The sequence below is a fragment of the Diplodia corticola genome (assembly GCF_001883845.1).
Source record: "Diplodia corticola strain CBS 112549 chromosome Unknown scaffold69, whole genome shotgun sequence".
Taxonomy (NCBI): domain Eukaryota; kingdom Fungi; phylum Ascomycota; class Dothideomycetes; order Botryosphaeriales; family Botryosphaeriaceae; genus Diplodia; species Diplodia corticola.
This window is the reverse complement of record NW_017971548.1, coordinates 120,545-141,316: the sequence shown is the minus strand read 5'-3', so window position 1 is coordinate 141,316 and position 20,772 is coordinate 120,545. Positions and strand designations below refer to the sequence as shown.

Genomic DNA, 20,772 nt, shown 5'->3' with positions numbered 1-20,772 from the left:
TCCTTACCTCGCCTAGTTCATAATGGTGCCCAAAGGGGAAGAGAGCGACCCATCACTACGAAGGTGCAGGCTCAGAACCAAAAAAAAAAAACCCCCCCCGCCCGCATCGCCCAAGGCCAATACTGCACGGGGAAAAGCAGAACTGGCGGAGCACGGCGAAGCTAAATGAATAGCCAAACTCAAGCAACGTACGATGAAATACCATGCTCTCACAAAAACAAAACGCCTACACTCGAACCAACAGCCTCAAGACACGAAGCCACAAGCACCAAAAAAAAAAAAACACCAAATACCAAACTGTCCACCCCCTCATATACATCAATGCCTTCCCGCTCCTTCCTTTCCTCGCTCGGTAACATGCCAATCTGGCCTCATTCCCCCCTAACCCCAACTGCCGCGTCTATTCCCCAGCGTCGACAACCAGCCAACCCAGTTCTTCAACCGCGCACGTATACTGTGATCTCTCCTCTTTGCTTCCACTTCGACTGAAATCCTTTCTGTTTGGTCCGTTCCGCTCCCTTCCACCCCGCTCACGAGGTTGGCCGTTCGTTCCTATCCCGCAATTTCACCTGTTCTTGAGCTTCCGGTGCATATAAAAAGGAAAGAGGGACAGAAACCAAAGAAAGAGAAAGAGAGAGAGAGAGAGAGAGAGAGAGAGAGAGAGAGAGAGAGAGAGAGAGAGAAGGAGAGGGGAGAGGAGAGGAGAGGGGAGGGGAAGTGGGTTGATCACGCACTCTCCCTTCCCGACGACAACATGAACACGGAGGAGTAGTAAACACTAGCGAGCGAGGAGAGAAGAAACAAAACGTGAAGAAGCAGCAGCGAAGGTCATGGAAGATAGAGAAGTAGGAAGATCAAGCAACAACCGGTTTCATCAATCCTGAGGGAGCAAATGGGCGGGGTGGGAAAGAAAAGGAAGAAGCTAGAAGCGCCTCCGTTAATCATTGCGAGGAACTAATCGAGAAAAAAAAGCAATGTCTAAAAAAAAAAGAAGCGATCGATATCCTCTCTCTTCCTTCCCAAACTAAACCCCCCCCATTTCCATGGGGTCCTGGGAACGATGTGTATTACAAAAACAAAGAGGAATCTGTTTCCTCGCCCGCAGCCCAAATGATAATAAAAAAAAATTGTTGATTTTTTCCCCTCCCTTTCCCTTTCCAAGGGTCTTCTCCTCCTCCATCCCTTGATCCATCCCTCCTCGTTACCTTCATCTTCGAGTTTGCCTCCACAGAAATTCCAACCTCTCACCTCCGTTGCGCCCACTCGCAACAGCTTATAAAGAGGGGGTCCAGCCTCTCTCTTCTTCCTCCCCCATCTCTCCAAGACGACGCAGTACACCCTCGCTTTTCTCCTCTTGTCGATCTGTTTCCCATGCTGGTCATCGTGCGAGCGCTGTGAGATAAATGATTCGGATACTCCTCACTCCCCTGTTTGCGCCTGAGCCTATACACGATGAAAAAGCGTTCTTTCCTTTTATACAAGAAGAAGATCGCGAGCTGGGAGTCTGTATGAGCGGGCGGACGGGCGGGCGGACAAACAATGTTGAATGTGTGAGTTGAAGAAATGTCCGGACGACGGCAAAAAAGCAGGGTATACGCCAATCTCGAGTTCCCTCCGCGACAATTCTTCAGGTCTCGAGGGCGCCTGAACGCTTACTCCTGTCCGAAACCGACAGTCTCCTCGACGGCAATCGTAAGCTTCTGGTTGAGCGCCTCGTACGTCTTGTAAGGTGGCAGATCGAGTCGGTTGAAACTGCACATCGTTATTAGCAAATAATGGCAGACCACGTCAGAGATGAGCACTCACCATGTGTGCGACTTGGGCAATTGCGTGATCTCGCCCGCCTTCTCAATCGTGAATCTCCTTGGACCGTCACTGCCCTGGAGATCCTTGAAGCCGTTGACGGGAATACGGGAAGTACCAGTAGCGAACTGTAGCAGACGCGACTTCTGCTCAGCATCCCAGCTCCGGATGCACTATGACCAGATTTTAGCTTTATGCTCAAGCAATTTAAAACTGGGAACAGTCGTCTTACCTTCCAGAAGTTCTGGATGACCTCATCGCTCTCGGTGTAGCCACGGTAATCCGTGTGCTTCTTCCAGTCTTCCACATCGATATCTGCAATACCTCCGATGAGCAACTCCAACTCGCGCTCGTCGAAGACAGTAATCAAATCTGCTGGGATCAACTCGTGGAAACCGGTAATGAAGGCATTGAACTGCTCCTCCACGCGCTTCTGAATACGCCATTCCGTGATGAGTCTATTCGAGTTAGTTCGTGGCTCAAACCTGATTGCACCAATTTTACTTACTCAACATATTCTCGCTTATTGTCGTTGGTCACCTCGATGTCTCTTCCGCCAGGCTTCAGATCAATGGTCACAGTCTCACCGAACCGTTCGTCGTCGGTAGAGAAAGTGAGGTCCAGCACATCGTCAATGTCGTTGTCCCTGACAATCTTGTCAATAATGCAAACCAAACACCATAGAGCGCTCAGTTACTCACATTGTCCACTGAAGGTTCCTGTGGAAATCGGCATCAACACCCTCCATGTCTTGGAGGGTGATCTTCTTCTTCAAGATCATCTTGTAGAAGGCACTGATGAAGAATGCATCCAGGAATCGGCGATGGAAAATGGCCAAACCCACAACACGACCAATGAACTTGAAATAGTTCAAGTGCTCCGGGTTAATTCCAGAGTGTGGGTTAATCTGGAGCGTGTAGTTGTCGTGCGCGGAATACTCGAACAAGCAGTAGAACGGGTTGAACATCTCGTGGGATAACAAGAAGAAGAATTCTCTGGACAGACCACCGTAATCCAGACCATCTTCGCCGTCGAACTTAATCATGAGACGCTTCTTCAAGTCGCCAGCGCTCTGCCTCATAACCTCGTGGTACGAGTCCTCGAAGATGTGACTTCTGCGGACCTTAACGTGACACTGGCCAGATACGATCCGGAGCGCGGGCTGCGAGCGGAAGTAGATCAACTTCCTCCTGAAGTCACGCTTGTACTGTGGCACGTTCTGGTCCAAAGAAGACGGTAACCTGGGGTCGTCCCAGGTAGTCGTCTTCGTGTTGTGATCAACAAAGTAGACACGGGCAGTGTTGGTCAGACGCATTTCCCATCCACTAGGCAACGGGCCCAATTGCGATACAGGCTGCTGCTGGATGGTACCGTTCTGCGCATTTTGGCCGTACATGCGGATATATTGCTGGCGACGGGGATCGACCCAGGTGGTGGTCCGGGTGTTGTGGTCAACGAAATAGGCCCGTCCCTCAGGCGTATGCCTCATCTCCCATCCCGAAGGCAGCTCGCCGGTTCCAGCCGTGGTAGCCCCTGTGGCCATCATGGAAACTGCGCTTGCAGACGGAGTGGATCCAGGCGAGGGTTGACGTTCTGACAGAGTAGGAGAGTTGGCACCGGTGCGGTCCTCGGGAAGCATACGGTTCTGGTGCCTCGTCCGCTCCTGCTGCGTCTGCGCCTCCAGCTGGGTCCTCTGTTGGGCTTCGTTGACGTTAGAGGCAGGTCGGATCCATGTCGTCTGCCTCGTATTGTGATCAACGTAGTACGTGCGTCCTAGATGGTCCTCCCGACGCTCCCAACCAGCAGGTAGACGGCCCTGAGCATCTTCGAAAGCACTGAATCCCGCGTTCCTCTGTGCGTTGCCGGCGCCGGTTCCGTTGGGCGGACCTCCAGGTGGGGCGGGCTGATTCGGACGGGCTGCAGCCGCAGCGGCAGAAGCGCCGGGGCGGCTTCCGGGGAACATATCGGGATGCAAAGAATTCGATGGACCAGCACTGAGAGGGGTGGTGGGGTTGTTGGATGCAGGAAGACCGTTAACCGAGGACTGAGCGGAAACGGAGGAAGGGCGGGGACCATTAGGCTGGTTAATGGGCTGCGACAAGTTCGTGGATAAATTTAGAATCAGCTTGCCGTGCACGACCATGTTGTCGTTTGACTTCTTGAGGTCGCGTGTCAACATTTCTGCGGGAGCATTCGTTAGAGCTGAAACCGGAGTGGCATGGGCCACCAGTCTGGCTTACCGTCGCCGCCGGCATCCAGGTCTATGGCGGTGCCGATGCGCACATTGATGACGCCTAGAAAACCCTGGTCCTTCTTCTTGAACTTCTTCTGGTCGAATATCTGGACGGCGAGAATGCTGTCCTCGGTTGCCCTCCTGCGCCGTGTCAGCGACGGCTACTGGAGCCAGAGTGTTGGCGGCTAGGGCGCGCGTGCTTACATGTCGAAGCTCTCGTTCCAGTACGGGTTCAGTGTCTTCTTTATGACGCTGGTGGTCCGCGTTTGCTCGCCATTTATGGTTGCCACCGCGAAGGGATCGGGGAACCCTGAGGAGCGATCAATACCGGGGCGGCAGGCAGCTGGGGGAGGGTGGCTTACTGAAGACATCGCGTTTGTACAGGCCATCGGCGGCGATGACTGCGGGACAGGTCAGCTACGCGACGGCGGGAGCTATGGCATGCTGCGGGGTGGACTCACTGGTAACGCGCAGGTTGGGCTGGGCGGGCTGCTCCATGGCGCGCTCTTGGGGGCTCCGCTCTCGGTGCCGCTCGCGTTGTTTTACGTAGAAAGGGAACTGTCGTCAAGAGGGCTCAGGGAGCTGGCTTGGGGCGCGCCGCAGCGGTTATGTCAGCGCGTGGTGAGCGCAGGACGGTGTCAAGGATGGCCGGGGGCTGTGCAGCTCTCGACGGCGGCGGAAGGGCCAGGCGTCGGCCCGCGGGCGCTGTGGCAGCACCGTTCAGCAGAAGAGGATCGGACGGGCGTACGTTGGCGGGTTGCGTGGCCAGGACGGCGGCGAGGAGCGGACGGGGGCTGTTGCGTGGGTGGGAGGCGTGGTGCAATTCTATCTTTGAGGTGTCGAGTCTGTCCGCCGGCAGCACTGGGTCTTTGCTTTGGGCGGCGGGGCGCGCTTACAAGCGCAAGGATCCCTACGACTAATGCGATCAATCCGGTCGGCGGGCCTGCACGAGCGACGGGAGCGAGCGAGAGCGGCGCACCACAACGGACAGGCACGATGGACGACGATGGACAGCGAGCGATCGCAGCGGTGCAGGGGGCACGCCGTCAATCACCCCGTCGCCTCTCCGCCCTCGCCTGACCAGGGCTCCACGGGCTCTCCCTCCACAGCCCGCGACACTGACGCCTCCTCCAGGCTGTGCGCATGATGTAATCCGCCTCAGGCCCAGCCGCTGCCAACGCCAGGACCGCCTGCGAACAATCGGAGCCCGCCCGTTGTGTGCCATTATCTGTGCCGCAGCCCGCAGCGCCCTATTCGCGCACCGCCGCTCTGCAGCCTGGAGCTGCCTCCTGCCGTGCCGCCCTACCCGACTGAACATCTGTCCTGGGCCGAACGCAGCACCGCCGCACGCTTTGAACTGCTTTGTGATTGTGTTCTGCGTAGCATCCAGTGCTCGGCCCCACATCGCGCCCTTGGGAGCACTTCAGTCAGTCGATGATAAGCATCCAGAGCCTGCGCTTCGCTTCCATTGCATCTAAAAAAAAGTAGTCATCTATGCCTAGTACCTGCGCAGAAAAAAATAAAAAATCTCCTCCAGCGCCACCACATGCGAGCCTGTCCAGGGCGTGCTTCGCAACGCCACAATGTGATTTCCTCAAGCTATTTATTTACAGCACTGGGTGCATCCCAAGCACCCGTCTGATAGACAGGTAGTACTCGTACAGATTGAGCTCCAAGTCCACCCTCACATACGAGAGCCAAGCCCGCAAGAAGCGGAAGAGGTTGCGCGGCCGCAGGATGCTGCCACTCAACGCCTCCATGTGCTCTTCGAATACAGTCCGGGATGCGTAACGAGCGAGGATCAAGAACGTTCGGATTGGTCCCTGGCGCGTGTGGAGGTTCTCATCGAGTGATCGTGCTGGGCGCAATCGTTAGTCTTGCGGCTGTTGGCCCCGTCTTCCACAAACTTACTCAAATCATTGGTCTTCAAAATAAGCAACATGACCCTAGGAACTTTGCCAAGTAGATCGACCAACTGCTGCAGCATACCCTCGCCAAGAGCAGTCGAGATGGCTTCCTTCTCGGCCGCATCTCTCGGCTTGTCCACACCCGCCGTCACGGCGGTGAAGTCTCTGCCAGTAATGGCGCTCGCAAACAAAGGGAAGTATTCATCGGGAATCCCCGCAACTTCCTTTGCGTATTTCCTCATACGAGTCTCGTCCGCATCCAGCACCGCGAGCCAGAGCTTGGCATACGATCGACGAATGTCCATGGGGATATCTCTGTACAAGCCATGATCGTAGAGAACAATGTCGAAGTTTCCTTTGCCCCATCGGGAAGGGTTATGCCGGATGGCAAGGTTACCGCCATGAGGATCACAGTGCAGCGGGGCGTTGGCGCCGAAAATCATCTCGTTGAATATACGCGCAAGAGCTGCAGACACCTCGTCACGGTCGATGCCGTGTGAATCAAGGTATTCAAGGTCATCCGGCCGACGTCCGGTGACGTATTCCATGACTAGGAAGCGGCGCTCCGCCCACAGCACGTCCGGAATAATCAGGGGCGCATCCTTGATGTTGGAGAAGTACTTCTTGGCCCGCATGGCGTTCTCGGCCTCTCTGCGGAAGTCCAGTTCTTGAGGGAGCGATATGTCCATCTCGGCGGCGAGCCATGTAAGATCGTACTCGGGAAACCATCTTTTCAACGTAGCGAAAGAGAACCGGGTCAGAGCCAAATCGAGCGGGGCCCATTCGTCCAGCGCGGGGTGCTGCACCTTGACCGCGACCTTCTGTCCAGTCTCCCTCACCACGGCGCAGTGTACTTGGGCCAGCGACGCCGCGCCGATTGGCGTTTCATCGAACTCAGAAAAGTATTCCCTGAGAGACTGTCCGGTGTCCTTCATCACCATGTCCTCGATCGACTCGAAAGATGACACCGGGCACTTGTCTTGCAGCGGAATGAACGTGTCGCACCATTCGGTCGGGAGGAGGTAGTTCATGCTACTCAGATGTTGTCCCAGCTTGATGAATATGGAGCCGTTCTTTTCCAACGTCCACAACGTTCTCTCCGCGCAGCGCTTGTGGCAGGCCTTGAGGAGCTCGGGGTATCCGGGGTCGGCGTCATGCTTGAGCGTTTTGCGATAACTTTGAAGCAAGCGCCGTTAGTCAGATACACGTATAGGTATGGCGGCATCTTACTCCTGAATGTTCACGTAAAGAGTAGCAACGACTCGCCCTGAGCGCCGAACGGCCGTGACGGCGTGCTTCGCATCGTCGCTCACCGCCACAGCCGTGGCGACAGCACCGCCGCCGGCTGCAGCAATAATAAGCCGGCGCCTTTTCTTCTGACGCGGTATGCTCCTTGCATTGGATTGGGTGGCGTAGCCGAGACGTTGACGCAGAGGTTGTTGAGACTGTTGCTGTTGCCGAAGGCAGGTCCTACAGGTCCACGGGGATGCGGCAGTCCTCCTCAGCAGGGGGGAAAACAAAGGGAAACCCAACATCATATGCGCATTTTGGTGAGAGGACGGGTGGCCGTTCGGAGGTTGTGCGCGCAGCCAGACGCTCGGGGAAGGCGGACGACAACAGGGTTCAGAGCGCGTGGGAGAGATGATGCTGCTCTGGCCAGGATCCCGACATTTTTTCGGACCTAGCGCTGCTGGTCAGCCACCTCCCCCTTCCGAGGTGGGAAGTCGCTGTGGCTGATGTGACCGCCCATATCTAATCTCCAGCATTGGCATTGGACATCATCAGAAAAGGCATCCTGCGACGCCGGACGTCGGATGCAACTTGTTCTCCTCCGCTCAGCGGAGGATACGTCACTGATCACGGCAGAGATTCCGTCGCTCATTTGCATCTGTAATTCTGGCAATTCACTCTGCTCGCTCGACTTTCACCCTGTTACTGCTTCTCAGCGACTCAGGTATCCTGATCAACCCCCACCCCCCTATCCTATCATCGCTGCTTTCCGCTACGTCGGCCTGCGTATCCAGGTCCACGTGAACCGCCTTAGCCATCCGCCGCCACAACGCCACTCGTTGAGGACTGAAAGCATCCGTTCTCAGCATCCGTGACATGATACATGCCACATGTTCATCATCTGCATACATGACCACCGGGCTTTCGCCCATCGTGGTCTGCATGCCACCCCAACCGTGAGACGCCAGAAGGAACGCCGTCCGCTAAATGCCAATTGCCTTTTTGAGTACCAGCAAATCGCCGAGTAAGCGATACGAGACCCAGCCACGCTAATGCAAGCAATGAGGAAAAGCCTGGAAAAAGAAGTATGGGATGAAGTAGCAATGTCCGCCTCCCGCCAGTAAGGCATCCCTATAGCAGCTGGAAGATTTTGCGAATGCAGTCACCCTGCGCTATGAAGGTGCTCATTCGACTTTCTCTCCAACATCAGGCACGTGTTGGCCAGGCCCGGCGGGAGGAGGCATTTGGGGAGGCAAAGAATGCTGGGGCATCATCGGCTGGCTGTAGGCGCCACTAGGGGTTCCGCGGTGTGGCTGAGGGTATTGATGGTGTTGGTGAGGACTTGAGGCGTACTGCATGTGCGGCTGTGGATAAGGGCCACGCATAGGTGTCACTGCTCACGGTTAGCCGACTCATGCTGGGTGATAACGAAGACTTACTTGATCCCGGTTGCATCTGATGGAACAGACCCGGGTATCCACCATTGGGCATAGGCATGAACTGCTGCGGGGCATGCCCCTGTTGAGAACCCTGGTGGACCATCATGGGTGCTGGACCAGGCCTCGGACTAGGAAAACCATTGGCACCAGGAGGTGCAGGCATCATCCCGGGTTGGTAAGGATAGGCCTGGCCTGGAGCTGGAGATTGCATCATTTGTTGCATCTGGGGCATCTGGGGCATCTGGGGCATTTGCGGCATCTGGGGCCCGGGGAACATTCCAGGACCATTCGAGTGCTGGCTCATCATGGGATGGCTACCCATGACAGGACCCTGGGCAACAAATCCCGGCTGAGGACCAACAGGTACTGCACGCATTGCTGGGCTCATCGCATAGGTTGCCGGCATAGCGCCCTGCTGGAAGTTGGGCATATGCTGTGGTACTTGGCCGTAGATGAACTGGGGCATGCCTGCACGAGGGGAAGGGTGAATCGAAGAGTTGGATGCTGAGAATTGCATGTTATGACCATCAAAGTGGGGAGCACCTGGATGATGGGGTTGGACAGGAGGGTGGCGAGGCGTGTGTTGGGGAGTGTGCACTTGCGGCATTCCCTGCCCGCCCTGTTGCAAATGAGTGGGAAGCTGGTGCTGGTGTGGAGGTTGAACGCTGTTGAGAGCAGCTTGAGGAGCCGAGTTCGGCTGGACTGTGATGGGAGCACGCTCAAACAGGTCTGCATACTTCTTTTCACCGTTCTGGTCCGAGACGTCCCAGGTAGGCGGGGTCCTGTAGGCCTGGGGAATGCCACCGTTGTGCGCGTAGTCTTTGCTCTTGTTCTCAGCCTGTACGTCCTTCTTCATACGCTTGATTGGGTTAAACACATCGGCCAAAGCGGGCTTGTCGGTGGCCGGAGTGGGCTTGTGTGAGCCGAAAAAGCTAGTCGTCGGGGCCCTACGTGGCTCTAGACGAGGCGGGGCAGACTCCTTCCTCGGACTCGATGCGTTGCTACCATTGCCTCCAGGTGTGAACGTGTTAGCAGCAGGATTGGGTCGGAACTCGAGAGCCTTGACATTGAACCTGGTCGAAATGCTCGAGGACGGCGTGTGCGATCCACTCGATGGCGCGGCAGGGCCAGAGGGCGGAATGCGCAAGTCGTGAATTGGCATCGGCATGGTAGGCATGCCCACACCAGCTTTGTGTTGCTGCTGCGTGATTGCGAGACGTTGACTGAGCATTCCCGGGCCATTCCTAGGTGGCATACCCGGAATGTTCTGAGCGTTCCTGTCGCCACGGGGTGCTTGAGGGTAAGGCCCCTGGTTCGGCCTTGCACCACGCTGATTAACAGGAGCCGGCGCCGCAGGCCCAGAGGCTCTCTGCTGCGTCTTGACATCGACGTTGTTGGTGGCGGCCTTCGCCTCGGTAGTCGAAGTAACTGAAGACTTGCGATCCTCGGCGGCCTTCTGAGATTTTTGCTTGATCTCCTGTTGCTTGCTGGGGTCCTTGGCTAGGATCGGAATCAAGTCCTCTGGAATGGGAGCACTGTAGTTGAAGTTCATCGCAAACTTCTTTAGGTCATTGAGCTTGACGTTCTTGTCATGCCTGGCGGCATGACGCTGCCTCTCCTGCAATTTCATCTTCTCATTGGCAGAAAACTGCTTGAAGGAGTCCAAAAGATCGTGCTCAACAGTGTTGGGCCCAGTCCGTCCGGGCTTCCGAGCTGCCATATCTGAAGTAGTTTGTTGCAGCGCTGGTGGCTGCTTCTTGTTGCCATCGGTGGTAGTCGCAGTTGCGGACGTCTCCGCGGGCTTTGTCGCGTTGCTCGCCGTAGTTGCCTGCTCTCCCGCGGCTGCGTTCGCTGCAGCTGGCTTGTCCTCAGATTTCGGCGCGGCGGGGGGAGCTTGCTGATCCTTGGTGTTGGCGGTCGGGGGCTGCGGAGGGCGAGCAGCGGAAGCCTCAGGGCGCGCGATTTGCGAGGAGATGATGGCTGGATCGACCGGCGCGCCTGGAATGGTGGCCTGCGCAGTAGGCGCTCTCCTTGCGGGTGGAGTGTACTTGTTGGACTGACCCGACGAAAGCGATGGCAAGTCGCGCTTGACCCCGCTGTACTTCTCTTCCTCGTCCAAACCACTATCATCGATAGCTGCTTGGCCACGCTCTTCCAAGACGTGAGCATTCAGTGCGGTACCGGACTCAATTTCCCTCGCAAGCCTTTCAGCCTTCGCTGCTCGGTCCCTGTACCGAGGATCGCTGCGATCGATCTTAGTAGTGTATAAGTCCTCGTCATAGTTGCTTGTAGCACCAAACAAGCGCTCGTTAGTCTCGAATTGATCCCACCCAGCACCGGAATTATCGCCAAGCGAAAGGTCAACGTCGGTGTCTGCGCTGGGAACCCATCGTTTGAGGTCGCGCTCCCGCGCCTGGAGGTGCCCAGAGATGTCGCTGTCAGTCTTGAAGCCAATGGAGGCTCCTGCGGGTCATAGGTCAGCAGGTTGTCATTTCCGAATCGCACGGAAAATACACACCGTTCTTGGCCTTCGTCTTATCCATGGCGACGTTCTCTACATTCAGAACGACAACATCCTTCACGTCGAAAACCATGCGATGGTCTTGGCCAACACCGCAGTAGTCCTGAGATTCTGATGTACCGTTGACCTGGCCACCGGAGGACGGCAGCCGCTTCACCATCTTGAAAGTGTAACGGTACTCCTGCTGCTCGAGAGAAGAGCTCGAGAATATACCGGAGAAGCGCTCGCCGCTCTTCAACGTGACAGTTGCCGGCATACCCTAATAGTTCGATGTTAGCGGAGGTTTTTGTACAACGCGTAATCGCGCCTTAGTGCGTGCATCACCGTAGGGACGTTGATGGCCTCTCCTTTGCGACAGGCTGTCGCCGAAAGTGGTGCACTTACAACAAAATTACTGATTAAGAAGATCATGCGGTCGTGCGCATGCTTATTGTTGTCCGCAGCCGAGGATTCCTTCGAAGGAACCGCCATGCCCTTGAGGCCTTTGCCTGCGCCGGCCACGCCGTTCGATAATGCCGGATTGTTGGGGCGTTGGGTAATCGGGTTGGTCCCTGAGGACCAAGCTTTGGGAGCAGGTGCTTTCCTACGGTGAAGCGAGACGTTAGCTGTGAGTGCTAAAAAGCTCCGCTGCGTGACCGTGAGTCGAGTAGGGATGGTTGCGACCAGACAGCGACCGAGTGGAAAGACGTGGTCGAGTGAGCGGGCATTGAAGATGAAGGAGAGAGATGCAGGTGGGAGCGCAGGCGGACCAATCGCTGCAGCGATGGTGTAACCTCGAGCCCGGGCAGAAGTCGAATCGGACCACAAGCGCGGAGGAGATTCGGTGGGTGAGAAACGGTCACATTGTGCCACGAACGAGGCTCATTGCCCACGCACGGCGGGCGGGTGGAGGGGAGCTTCTTACCTCTGCGAGGCGTCAATGGGGCTGGCGGCCTGCTTGCGCGTGCCGTCCATGGCCTTGCCGCTCGTTGTCGTCTTAAGCTGTGCCTTGTTGCTGCCAGAACTGACTGACGGCGAGGCGTTGCCGTTCGTGGCGTTCATGGACGCCATGGTCGGGTTGGGTGAGGGTCAGTCGAAGCCTCGTAGTTGGCGGGACGCAGGGAGGAAGAGGAGGACCGCGACGGGCCGGGGAGCTCTGGCCGGGGAGCGCCAAGGTACGGTGGTTGCGGCGGCGAGAGGCAGGAAACCGAGCGTTGTCGCCGCTGCGGGCACGGCGGGGGGAGGGAGGGTGTTCGGGCGAGGTCCTGGAAAGGGTGTCCTCTGTAGGTGAGGTGACGGCCCCGGTGTGAAGCCGTTGAAGGTTGTTGGATCGAGCGTGGTTTCACGCTAAAACGGAGATCCTGGCTGCCCGCGGGAACCCTCGAGTCTCAATCACTATTATGTACGGGCAGCAGTGTCGCGCACCACCCCAAGGCGCGGAAAACGAGGCGGCAGTCGGTGCAACCGGTGCCGGGGCGCGCAGGCGACTCGACGGGGCGTCTGGCTGGGGGTGTGCCCGCCTGCTGGGCGTTGCACAAGCAGTCGCAGCCGGGCGTTGCTGGCGGTGGAGCTGCTAGGCGCATGAGCTTGCTGGCCGCTCCAGCTCCGCAACGCCTCGCACCGCTCACCCACGCACGCGGCGCCCATGCAAACAGCCGCCGCGCGCGGGCATGCTGCGAGCGCTGGGCTTGCCCGCCTCCAAGTTGCAGCGCGGGACGTCTTCCGGCCCGCCCAGCCAGCGAGCAGGCGGGTGACTGGCAGAGACCGCCCAGCCACTCTTTCGTAGCCACACCTCCGCACGCCCAAAGCAGCAGGGCGGAGGACCCAGCGCGATTGGCAGCCGCCGCTAACCACCGACAAAAACGCCCTCGCAACACTTGCGTCCTGTGTGTCTCTGTCTTTGTTCTACGCCGCCTGCGCCTGCGCCTGCGCCCGCACCCCTGTGGCTCTTCACGCGTCTCAGGCACTTCAGCTGTCAGCCCCGCTGTCTTTCCGCCGTCTCTCGGCGGCCGTGGCGCAAGAGCACGTACGCACAGCGCGGAGCGGAGTCCAAGCGACAACGCCCGGCGGGATCCCTGAACGCTGGGCTAAGCATCATCAGCACCCGACACGCTCAGATGCTGCACGCTCGCATCTGCATCTAAGCTGCCATGCAGAGCCCCCCGACCGCACAACGACAACACCGCCGGTCGCCCGCGACAGACTCGGATCAGACTTTCTACTCCAACACCTCCAGCATGACGCTTGCCGGCGACGATGCCGGCTCCAGGGCGTCGTCGGCGTCCAACCGCTCCGCTAGCAGCCAGTCGCGGCGGCCCATGAATGTGAGTCGCGCAGCTTTTTCTCCCCAACGTGGCTGGGTGGGCCGCAACCTGAGCTCTGGCTGACTTCATTCCTTCGGCAGCCCCAGCAGCAACTTTCTCAAATTGAGAAAAGCGTTACGCACCTCCTAGTCGCCACGAAGCAGCTTCTCGAAACCCTCACTCTGTGGTCGCGCGGCACTGCAACGGAGAGCGAAGTCTCTGACGTCTATGTGCGTCTCGGATATGAGTTCAACATTGCCTCCCGCGCCTTCAACGCGATCGGTGTCGACACATCGGATCTAGGAAATGTCCCAGAGCTTCTCCGAAGCATATTGGAGGAAACCCTCAGTCAGGAAGCTTCCCAAGCGAGTCTCGACCGATTTCTTCCGAGGATACGGGACATCATAATCAATCTGCTGCATGGCCTGAAGAAAAAGCAGCAGAGATTACGCCAAAGAAGTGGCAGGGACTCGGCTGGATCCAACGGGTCGAGCTCCAGACACGCGAGTGTGGGTGAGGACGAAGCACAGAGACAAAAACGTCAGGGGAGCGGAGATCTGGGCCTTGACCACCCGGATCTTCCTCCACGGACTTCATCTGCTCACGGCAGGGCGTCACCCAGCAAGTATGAAGGTCAAGGCGCGCATTCGCGCGCCCGGTCGACCGCTAGCAATCGAGACGGGATGAACGCGTCTGACTCTTCGCTTTCGAGTAACGCCGCCCAAAACATTCCCATCATCGCCCCGTATCCTGAAGACGAAGGAGGCATGCCCGCGCCAACCCCACCTTCCTCGATTCCTGCGGATTTCCCGCCGCCTCCGCCTCCTCCGAAACAGCAAGATGCTCTAGCTGCGCTTCAGAGGGGTGGTGAGCTGGAGAGGAGGGCTTCGAGGCGGTTCTCAGCATATCAGATCCAGAAGCACCTAGGCGCCTCGAATGGCATTCCCATGATGCCACCAAGCCAGAATTCCCCGATACCCAACCGCGGGCGAGATGTGCGCGAGTCTATGAATGCCGTTCGCAAACGCGGCTCGCTGCTTCACACTCGCAAGCAATCCACTCAGCAGGCAGCTGTCGACGCTTCTCCTAGTGCGAACACACTGGCATCACGCAGAATATCAGAAGAAAGCAGCCAGAGTGATGCTGTTGCGCCTTCTCCAGCCGTGCCTTCCGCTGAGGGGGAAGACTCAGCCGTATCGGCCACAGATGATCAAGACGCCCAGCACGACGAGACTGAGGAGAAGCCTGAAGTCAGCGCGACCGTACCTGGGCCCGTCGATGACATCCCGGCCGCAGCGGAAGGAGACGACGACGACAAGAGCACTAAACGCCAAGCAGTAGTCACGCCTAGTCGTAGCGACTCTCGTAAAATAAAGCCGGCGACGCCTCCGCAGAGTCAAGAATTCATTCCGGATCAGTCTCCGCAGCCTGGTAAGGAACTGACCTTGTTCTTGCAATACAAAAGCAAGATCAAAAAGTTTGTTCTCCAGGACGGCTACAACGATCTTTCGATTGCGCGCCTACAGCTCGCTTTTATCGAGAAATTTGCCTGGAACACTCACAACAATGGCGTCGATCTACCAGAAATCTATGTTCAAGACCCAATTTCTGGCGTTCGACACGAACTTGAGGATCTGAGCGATATCAAAGATCGCTCCGTCCTCGTCTTGAATGTCGAAGCCCTAGATGAAGTGAAGCGTCATTTCGATGACGGCCTCGGCGACATCCGCAAGCTTGTTGAGAGTGTCAAGAGCGCAGTGGTAGACCAGCAATCGGCCCTTCAGCGAGTCTCAGATCGCCAGGCTCAGGCTGCAAAGGAAATGGCGGGTTTGTCCGTTGCTCCATCTGCTCGTACCTCAATCGTGTCACCTCGTCCCACCGGCAAAATCGGATCAATCAACCTCAAGGATTCTGCAGCGCAGCTTGACGAGATTCAGTCTCTTAGGCGTGATCTCGCAGTCGTTCGCCAGACTTATTCCTCCTTCGTATCGGATATCGAAGCGAGCATGGGCAACATCCGTTCGAAGGCTGCCTCTGTAAAGAGCGCAGCAATCAACGCCGAAGTTCCCACTTTGTCTGGTGAAACGGGCCGCTCCTATGTGAACAAGGGCAAGAAGACTCTGAACGACGATTCCGAGAAGATCGTCAACCGCGTCGACGATCTGCAGGATCTTGTGGAGGATCTGCGGAAAGATGTTGTTGCCCGTGGCGTGCGTCCTCGTCCCAGACAGCTCGAGGTGGTTGCCAAGGAGATCTCCTTTACCACATCAGAGGTCAAGAAGCTTCAGGATTTCCTCAAGAAAGAGAAGCCAATCTGGACCAAGCTCTGGGAACAAGAACTGCAGATGGTCATGGAGGATCGGGAGATGCTTACCATGCAAGAAGAGCTGGCGTTGGATCTGCAAGACGACTTGGAGAAGCTGTCCGAGACTTTTGGCCTCGTGGAACAGGCGACAAAGTCGCAAAATGTCCAAGGATCTGGCAATCGCCACACCAGCGTCAAGGCCTCGCATGCGATTGCCCTCGATACCTCGGCCGATCCTCGTGAAGCCAAGGACGGGATGCTCAACGAAGTCAGGGCTCTTCAACCTAATCATGAAAGCCGACTTGAGGCAATCGAGCGCGCTGAGAAGATCAGACAGAAGGAACTCGAAAGCCGCAAGGAGGGCGAGTTCCAAAGGGAGCTCGGTAAATTCGTCGAGGAAGGCAAGCTCAAGAAGAGTGGGGGTGTCGAGGAGGTCGAGCGCTTGCGAATTGCCAAGGATGAAAAGATTCGAAAGGAGGTTTTCGAACTTCAAGCTAAAAGAGCCATTGAAGCTGAGGAACGAAGGCGACAGAAGGCCGAAGCCAGGAGGCAGGCCCAGGCCGAGGCTGCAGCGGCCGCGGCAGCTGCAGAGAACGGCGAGGCTCCACAAGCAGAGGGAGAGTCAGCTGAAAAGCCAGCTGAAACGGAGGCGACAGAGGAAAAGAAGGAGGAGCAGGCACCCACCGAAAACGGTGGTGAGAATGCTTCGTCCTGAAGTCCTTGTGTCTCTTTCGCTCCGTCTGCTAATGAGGAGCACGCAGGGCAAGGCACAAAGCTCCCGTTTCCGTCCGATGCAGACGCGCCGCGGTTGAAGAGCGTCCTCAAGCCTTCGCAGCTTCAACATATCAAGGCCGAGCCCACTACTGCCCCGAGTACGAGAACGCGCACGAAGTCCAACACTCAAAATCCACAGCGCTACGAAGCGGCTACTGCGAGGGGATTCATCGGTTACGATTCTAAGAGCTCGGAGAATATGCTTGCCACGCACATGAAGAATAGTCCGTATGGCCGATCGGGACATACTGTTTCGGCATGTTCGTTCAAAGAGCCGGCTGGACGAATGACGAAAACTTCTCCCACGCGCTCACTGCCAGGTCAAAAATCGACATCAAGCGTTCGAAAGACGAGATCGTTTTGGAATAGCATCACAGGATTGGCTGGATGGTGATGTCGGATCCTTGTTCTTAATCTTCGCCTGTTTTGTTCAGCGTTTCCATTGTAACTATGTTTAGTTGTTCTTTTCATTTCTTGCCCCTCCTTCCACTGACGCGTCTTTGAGCGAGTAATCATTAAAGCCAGTCGCGTGCGGCATTTCAAAGGTGTCGTCTAGCGACGGGGAGTTTCTTTTCTGCTTTCATTGTGGTTTTGTTTGGTATCACGCCATGATCCTACGGGCTTCATGCTGAAACGTTTCAATGGTTTTCTTTCAGATTGAGCAATCAAGATTGGGTACAAATACACGCCGAGGTGTCTTGTCTGCAAGAGCTATGGGGAAAATGTGTCGCACGACTTGTCCAACGATGGAGGTGGAAACGAATGGATGTCAACCTGAGCAGGTGATGTAAGTGGCTCGCTGTGACGGCAGGAATAATGATGTGCTCAGCTGTATCGGAGCGCAGTTAAGTTAGATTTCATGTATAATTCCCTAATCGCCCTATGCACAATGACAGCTACAGCTTTCGTCGCCTCCGAGCTACGGTATGATGATACAGGAGGGCATATGCGCAGCCATGCGCAAGCTGCTGGCTTCATGTGCCAACAGAATTTATACTGACGGAGCAGCTCGTGTCCAGAAGAAGCTCGTTTGTTACGACGCGATCGGCTTCCCGAGGATGACTGGCCTTGGACATCAGCATTACGAGGATGAGTGTCTCTCACATGCAGGACTGGCCCGGACTTTATCGAATGATACGACCGGTGGTAGGGCATGATGCAGTGGCGGTCCGTGTAGCCGCACCATATGCATCCTTCGCGCGCAGTCAATGTGCGAATCACGGCAGGAAGATGCCGACAGAAGCCGCGGCAGAGAGACAGAGAGCCGAAGCGGGAAACACCCATCTCGGTTGCTCGCGTCCTGGATCGGGCAGAAGCCGGTCGAGGATCCACTCATCCATGCTTCTCGCCTTGCCCTACATATCCCCAACCACTGCTCACTACTACACGCCCCGCCGCTCGACCCATGCTTGCTACGATCTGGTCACCGGTCCTTGTCGGGTTTTCACAGTTACCGTCCATGATCCCGCAGGATGCACCCACCCCCGGCTTTCGGCCCAGCCAGCGGTCAAAAGGCTCTAAAATTAGGAGTGAATCCTTCGCATGCCAAGCTTTTCCGCCGGCGCCAACTGTGTGAGCAGACATTTTAAAATGAGCCCCTGCGCTAGCCGCGGCTTCTTTACCCTGGGACTTTTGGGGGCGTGTCGGACCATGCGATGCTTGGCGAAGGATGCAATGCCACTGCAGCATAGTGTCTGCAATGCCGCTGTGACTCGGAGGAGCCGAGGCCGGCCTGCACACGCTCCGCACAGCTCGGTCGAGGGTGATGTTCCGAGGGGCGAGAAGCCAATCGCGCCGCTCGTGGTGCAGTCTGGCCATGCTCGGTTGTGGCAGACGGCGACGGAGAGTGGAGTGGTGCCTGGCCCGTTGGCACAAGCAGACAAGCAGCGATGCCAAGCTCATTGAACTTGCCCGAAGGGGGAACGCAGAGGCATCGAGGCAGACGCTCTGACGGCAGAACCACCATCTGCGGCCTAGCGCCAGGCAACCATGCTCGCTTTCGCCCGTCGGCACCATCCGCTCGGTCTCGTTCGGGCTATAGCCCGGCCAGGATCGCGAGAGTTGTATTATTGAGCCGCGCGGGAAGACCAATCTGCAGGTGGGTACGATGTGCCATCCACAGCGCCTCTTGTTCGACTATAAGATGGACGGGAGAGACGATGGCGTTGCGGCTTTGTTTAACTTCTCCACCGTTCAGCCTCCCGTCTGTTAACGAAGAGCCAGTCTTCACTTGTCATTTTGGAGTGCAAGCCAGTCCAGTTTGGATCACCTCTCGCACGATATCTATACCTTCTCTCCACCTTTACCTTTTCCCCGGTGACGATGCGTTCCGCCACCGTTGCACTCGTGGCCGCCGCCACAGCCGTCGGCGCGCAAACCACGTCAATTTCATTCTTCTACCCTGCCGAGCAGCCCTCGTACGATGAATACAGTGACATCGCACTGTCCATCGTCGAGGTCCAGGACGCCGACCACACCGTCGTCGCCTTCTCGTGCCTCGACGCCACCACCACCACTTCGGCCGACTGGCCCTACAGCACGAGCTCCGACTCCGACAGCGACAGCGACAGCGACAGCTACAGCGACCCCAGCTACTACAACAACTGCGTCTTCGTCGACGGCGCGCTGACGGCCACCGTCGGGCCCGACTCGTTCGCCTACACGACCGTCATGTCGTACAACGACGACTACTACGGCACCTACGACTACAGCATGACCATGGGCTGCACTTCCGCCGCCGATGCCGCCTTCTGCACCATCCAGTCCGACGGCGCCGACGCCTGGTCCGACTACTGCTCGTACAGCGCCGACATTGTAAGTTTTGTTTCCTTTTCCTCCCCTCTATTTCCCTCGCCTCCATTTCCCTGACCCCGCCAAACCCTCCTCCTGACTCCCCCTGCGACAGGACTACGACGACACCGCCGCCCTCACCAGCTGCATCTCCACCCACGCCTCCTCCACCCTCCCCGCCTACACCTCCGCCCTGCAGGCCTCGGAGCTCTCCGCCATCACCATGCCCGTCACCGCCGGCGCCGGCAAGCTGAGCGCCGGCGCCGCCGCCAGCGCCACCGGCTCCGCGTCGTCGACGTCGCACACCAGCAAGTTCACCGTCTCCGCCAGCGCCGTCAACGGCGGCGCGACTACGACGATTGGGGGGCCGAGCGCGAGTGGTAGTAGTAGTGGTAGTGCTGCGGCGACGGTGGCGCAGCAGACGGGGAATGCTGCGGCGGCGGCGGGGAGGAGGGTGGTGGGGGGGTTGGGGGGCGTGGTGGGGGGTGTGGTGGTTGCGGCGTTGGTGTTGTGAGGGTCGAGGCTGGTGGTTTGGTTGGAGGGAGGCTTGGTGGTAATTTGAAGGGGAGAGAGAGAGAGAGAGAGAGAGAGAGAGAGAGAGAGAAAAGGAAACGGGCGGGGGAGGGGTTTTATTTTCACGTGTTATGCTTGAATGCCTTAGTTAATTACTGTTCATACTTATATCCCGCACCCGGTTTTAGAGTAGCAGCGATGTGGTAACGCGCTGATGGATCTATAATAGAGGAGAGATGCGCGTGTACTCGCTTCCTGAAGGCGCTATGTGCTCGTTGGTGTTTGTCTGCAATTCTGTACCTAGCAGTCCCACTCTTAAGAGTCTGGCTCGCCACGGTTTGATTCCTTTCTGAGTGATCAATTTGATGACCTCTTTCCACGTCAAGGTCGCGTTGAACGGCAAGCGGATGCAAGTATGTGTTCGGTTCAATGCCTCAATTGATCGTGGTAGGTAATGGTCCAGGTACAGCCCAAGATTTCCCCTGCTTGCAGCCATCCCTAGGTATCTGGCAGCCTGTCGATCTGAGATCTGAAAGATGTATCCACAGCTTCATTGGACGTCGAAGTGGCGTTAAGCCAAAAAGTCCCTAGAGCAAAAGCAAGCATGGTGAGGCCCTCTCAGAGTCCACGGCGAGAAGCATCGCTCGCTGTCTCCCGTGTGCGCGGATGCATGCGCCAGCGCCAGCCAGCAGAAGCGTCGGACAGGGCCACACAGGCATTCTGGAAGGACTGAGGAAGTTTTAGGCCGAATAAGTGGATGAAAGTGGCCCCTGGGGTCATGTGGGACGGGCTGGTCCCTGGCGATCTCGGTAGGGCTTGACCCGACCGGGGGCGGCCAGCCTGTGACGACGACGCACATGGCCGACAAGGGAAAGTCCGCCTGCCTGAGACACCGGGGGAACGTGCCTGCCGCGCAGCATCGTGGGGAAAGAAATCACGATGCAAAAACAGGGCGTGACAACACAGACACGTCGT

General features: G+C 57.2%; 5 protein-coding genes across 5 annotated transcripts; 2 read left to right on the top strand and 3 right to left on the bottom strand.

Annotated features, from left to right (window-relative positions):
* Positions 1-1,652: 1,652 nt before the first annotated feature.
* On the bottom strand, positions 1,653-4,534 carry BKCO1_6900046 (e3 ubiquitin-protein ligase hula; the record flags this gene model as incomplete). Its single annotated transcript, XM_020278467.1, has 9 exons — positions 1,653-1,752; positions 1,807-1,976; positions 2,036-2,261; positions 2,312-2,449; positions 2,505-3,984; positions 4,044-4,177; positions 4,241-4,346; positions 4,399-4,437; positions 4,498-4,534. The coding sequence occupies 9 exons, from the start codon at positions 4,532-4,534 to the stop codon at positions 1,653-1,655; spliced, it is 2,430 nt and encodes an 809-aa protein (XP_020126190.1).
* Positions 4,535-5,643: 1,109 nt separating this feature from the next.
* On the bottom strand, positions 5,644-7,481 carry BKCO1_6900045 (ubiquinone biosynthesis; the record flags this gene model as incomplete). Its single annotated transcript, XM_020278466.1, has 3 exons — positions 5,644-5,894; positions 5,948-7,119; positions 7,174-7,481. The coding sequence occupies 3 exons, from the start codon at positions 7,479-7,481 to the stop codon at positions 5,644-5,646; spliced, it is 1,731 nt and encodes a 576-aa protein (XP_020126193.1).
* Positions 7,482-8,357: 876 nt separating this feature from the next.
* BKCO1_6900044 (pab1 binding protein) lies at positions 8,358-12,183 on the bottom strand (the record flags this gene model as incomplete). The annotated part of the gene is made up of 5 exons (XM_020278465.1): positions 8,358-8,566; positions 8,613-11,075; positions 11,131-11,392; positions 11,518-11,716; positions 12,038-12,183. The coding sequence occupies 5 exons, from the start codon at positions 12,181-12,183 to the stop codon at positions 8,358-8,360; spliced, it is 3,279 nt and encodes a 1,092-aa protein (XP_020126192.1).
* Positions 12,184-13,262: 1,079 nt separating this feature from the next.
* BKCO1_6900043 (actin-interacting protein (bud6 aip3)) lies at positions 13,263-16,435 on the top strand (the record flags this gene model as incomplete). Its single annotated transcript, XM_020278464.1, has 2 exons — positions 13,263-13,436; positions 13,517-16,435. The coding sequence occupies 2 exons, from the start codon at positions 13,263-13,265 to the stop codon at positions 16,433-16,435; spliced, it is 3,093 nt and encodes a 1,030-aa protein (XP_020126187.1).
* A 2,381-nt stretch (positions 16,436-18,816) lies between these two features.
* BKCO1_6900042 (mfs myo-inositol protein) lies at positions 18,817-19,798 on the top strand (the record flags this gene model as incomplete). Its single annotated transcript, XM_020278463.1, has 2 exons — positions 18,817-19,308; positions 19,400-19,798. The coding sequence occupies 2 exons, from the start codon at positions 18,817-18,819 to the stop codon at positions 19,796-19,798; spliced, it is 891 nt and encodes a 296-aa protein (XP_020126186.1).
* Positions 19,799-20,772: the final 974 nt, after the last annotated feature.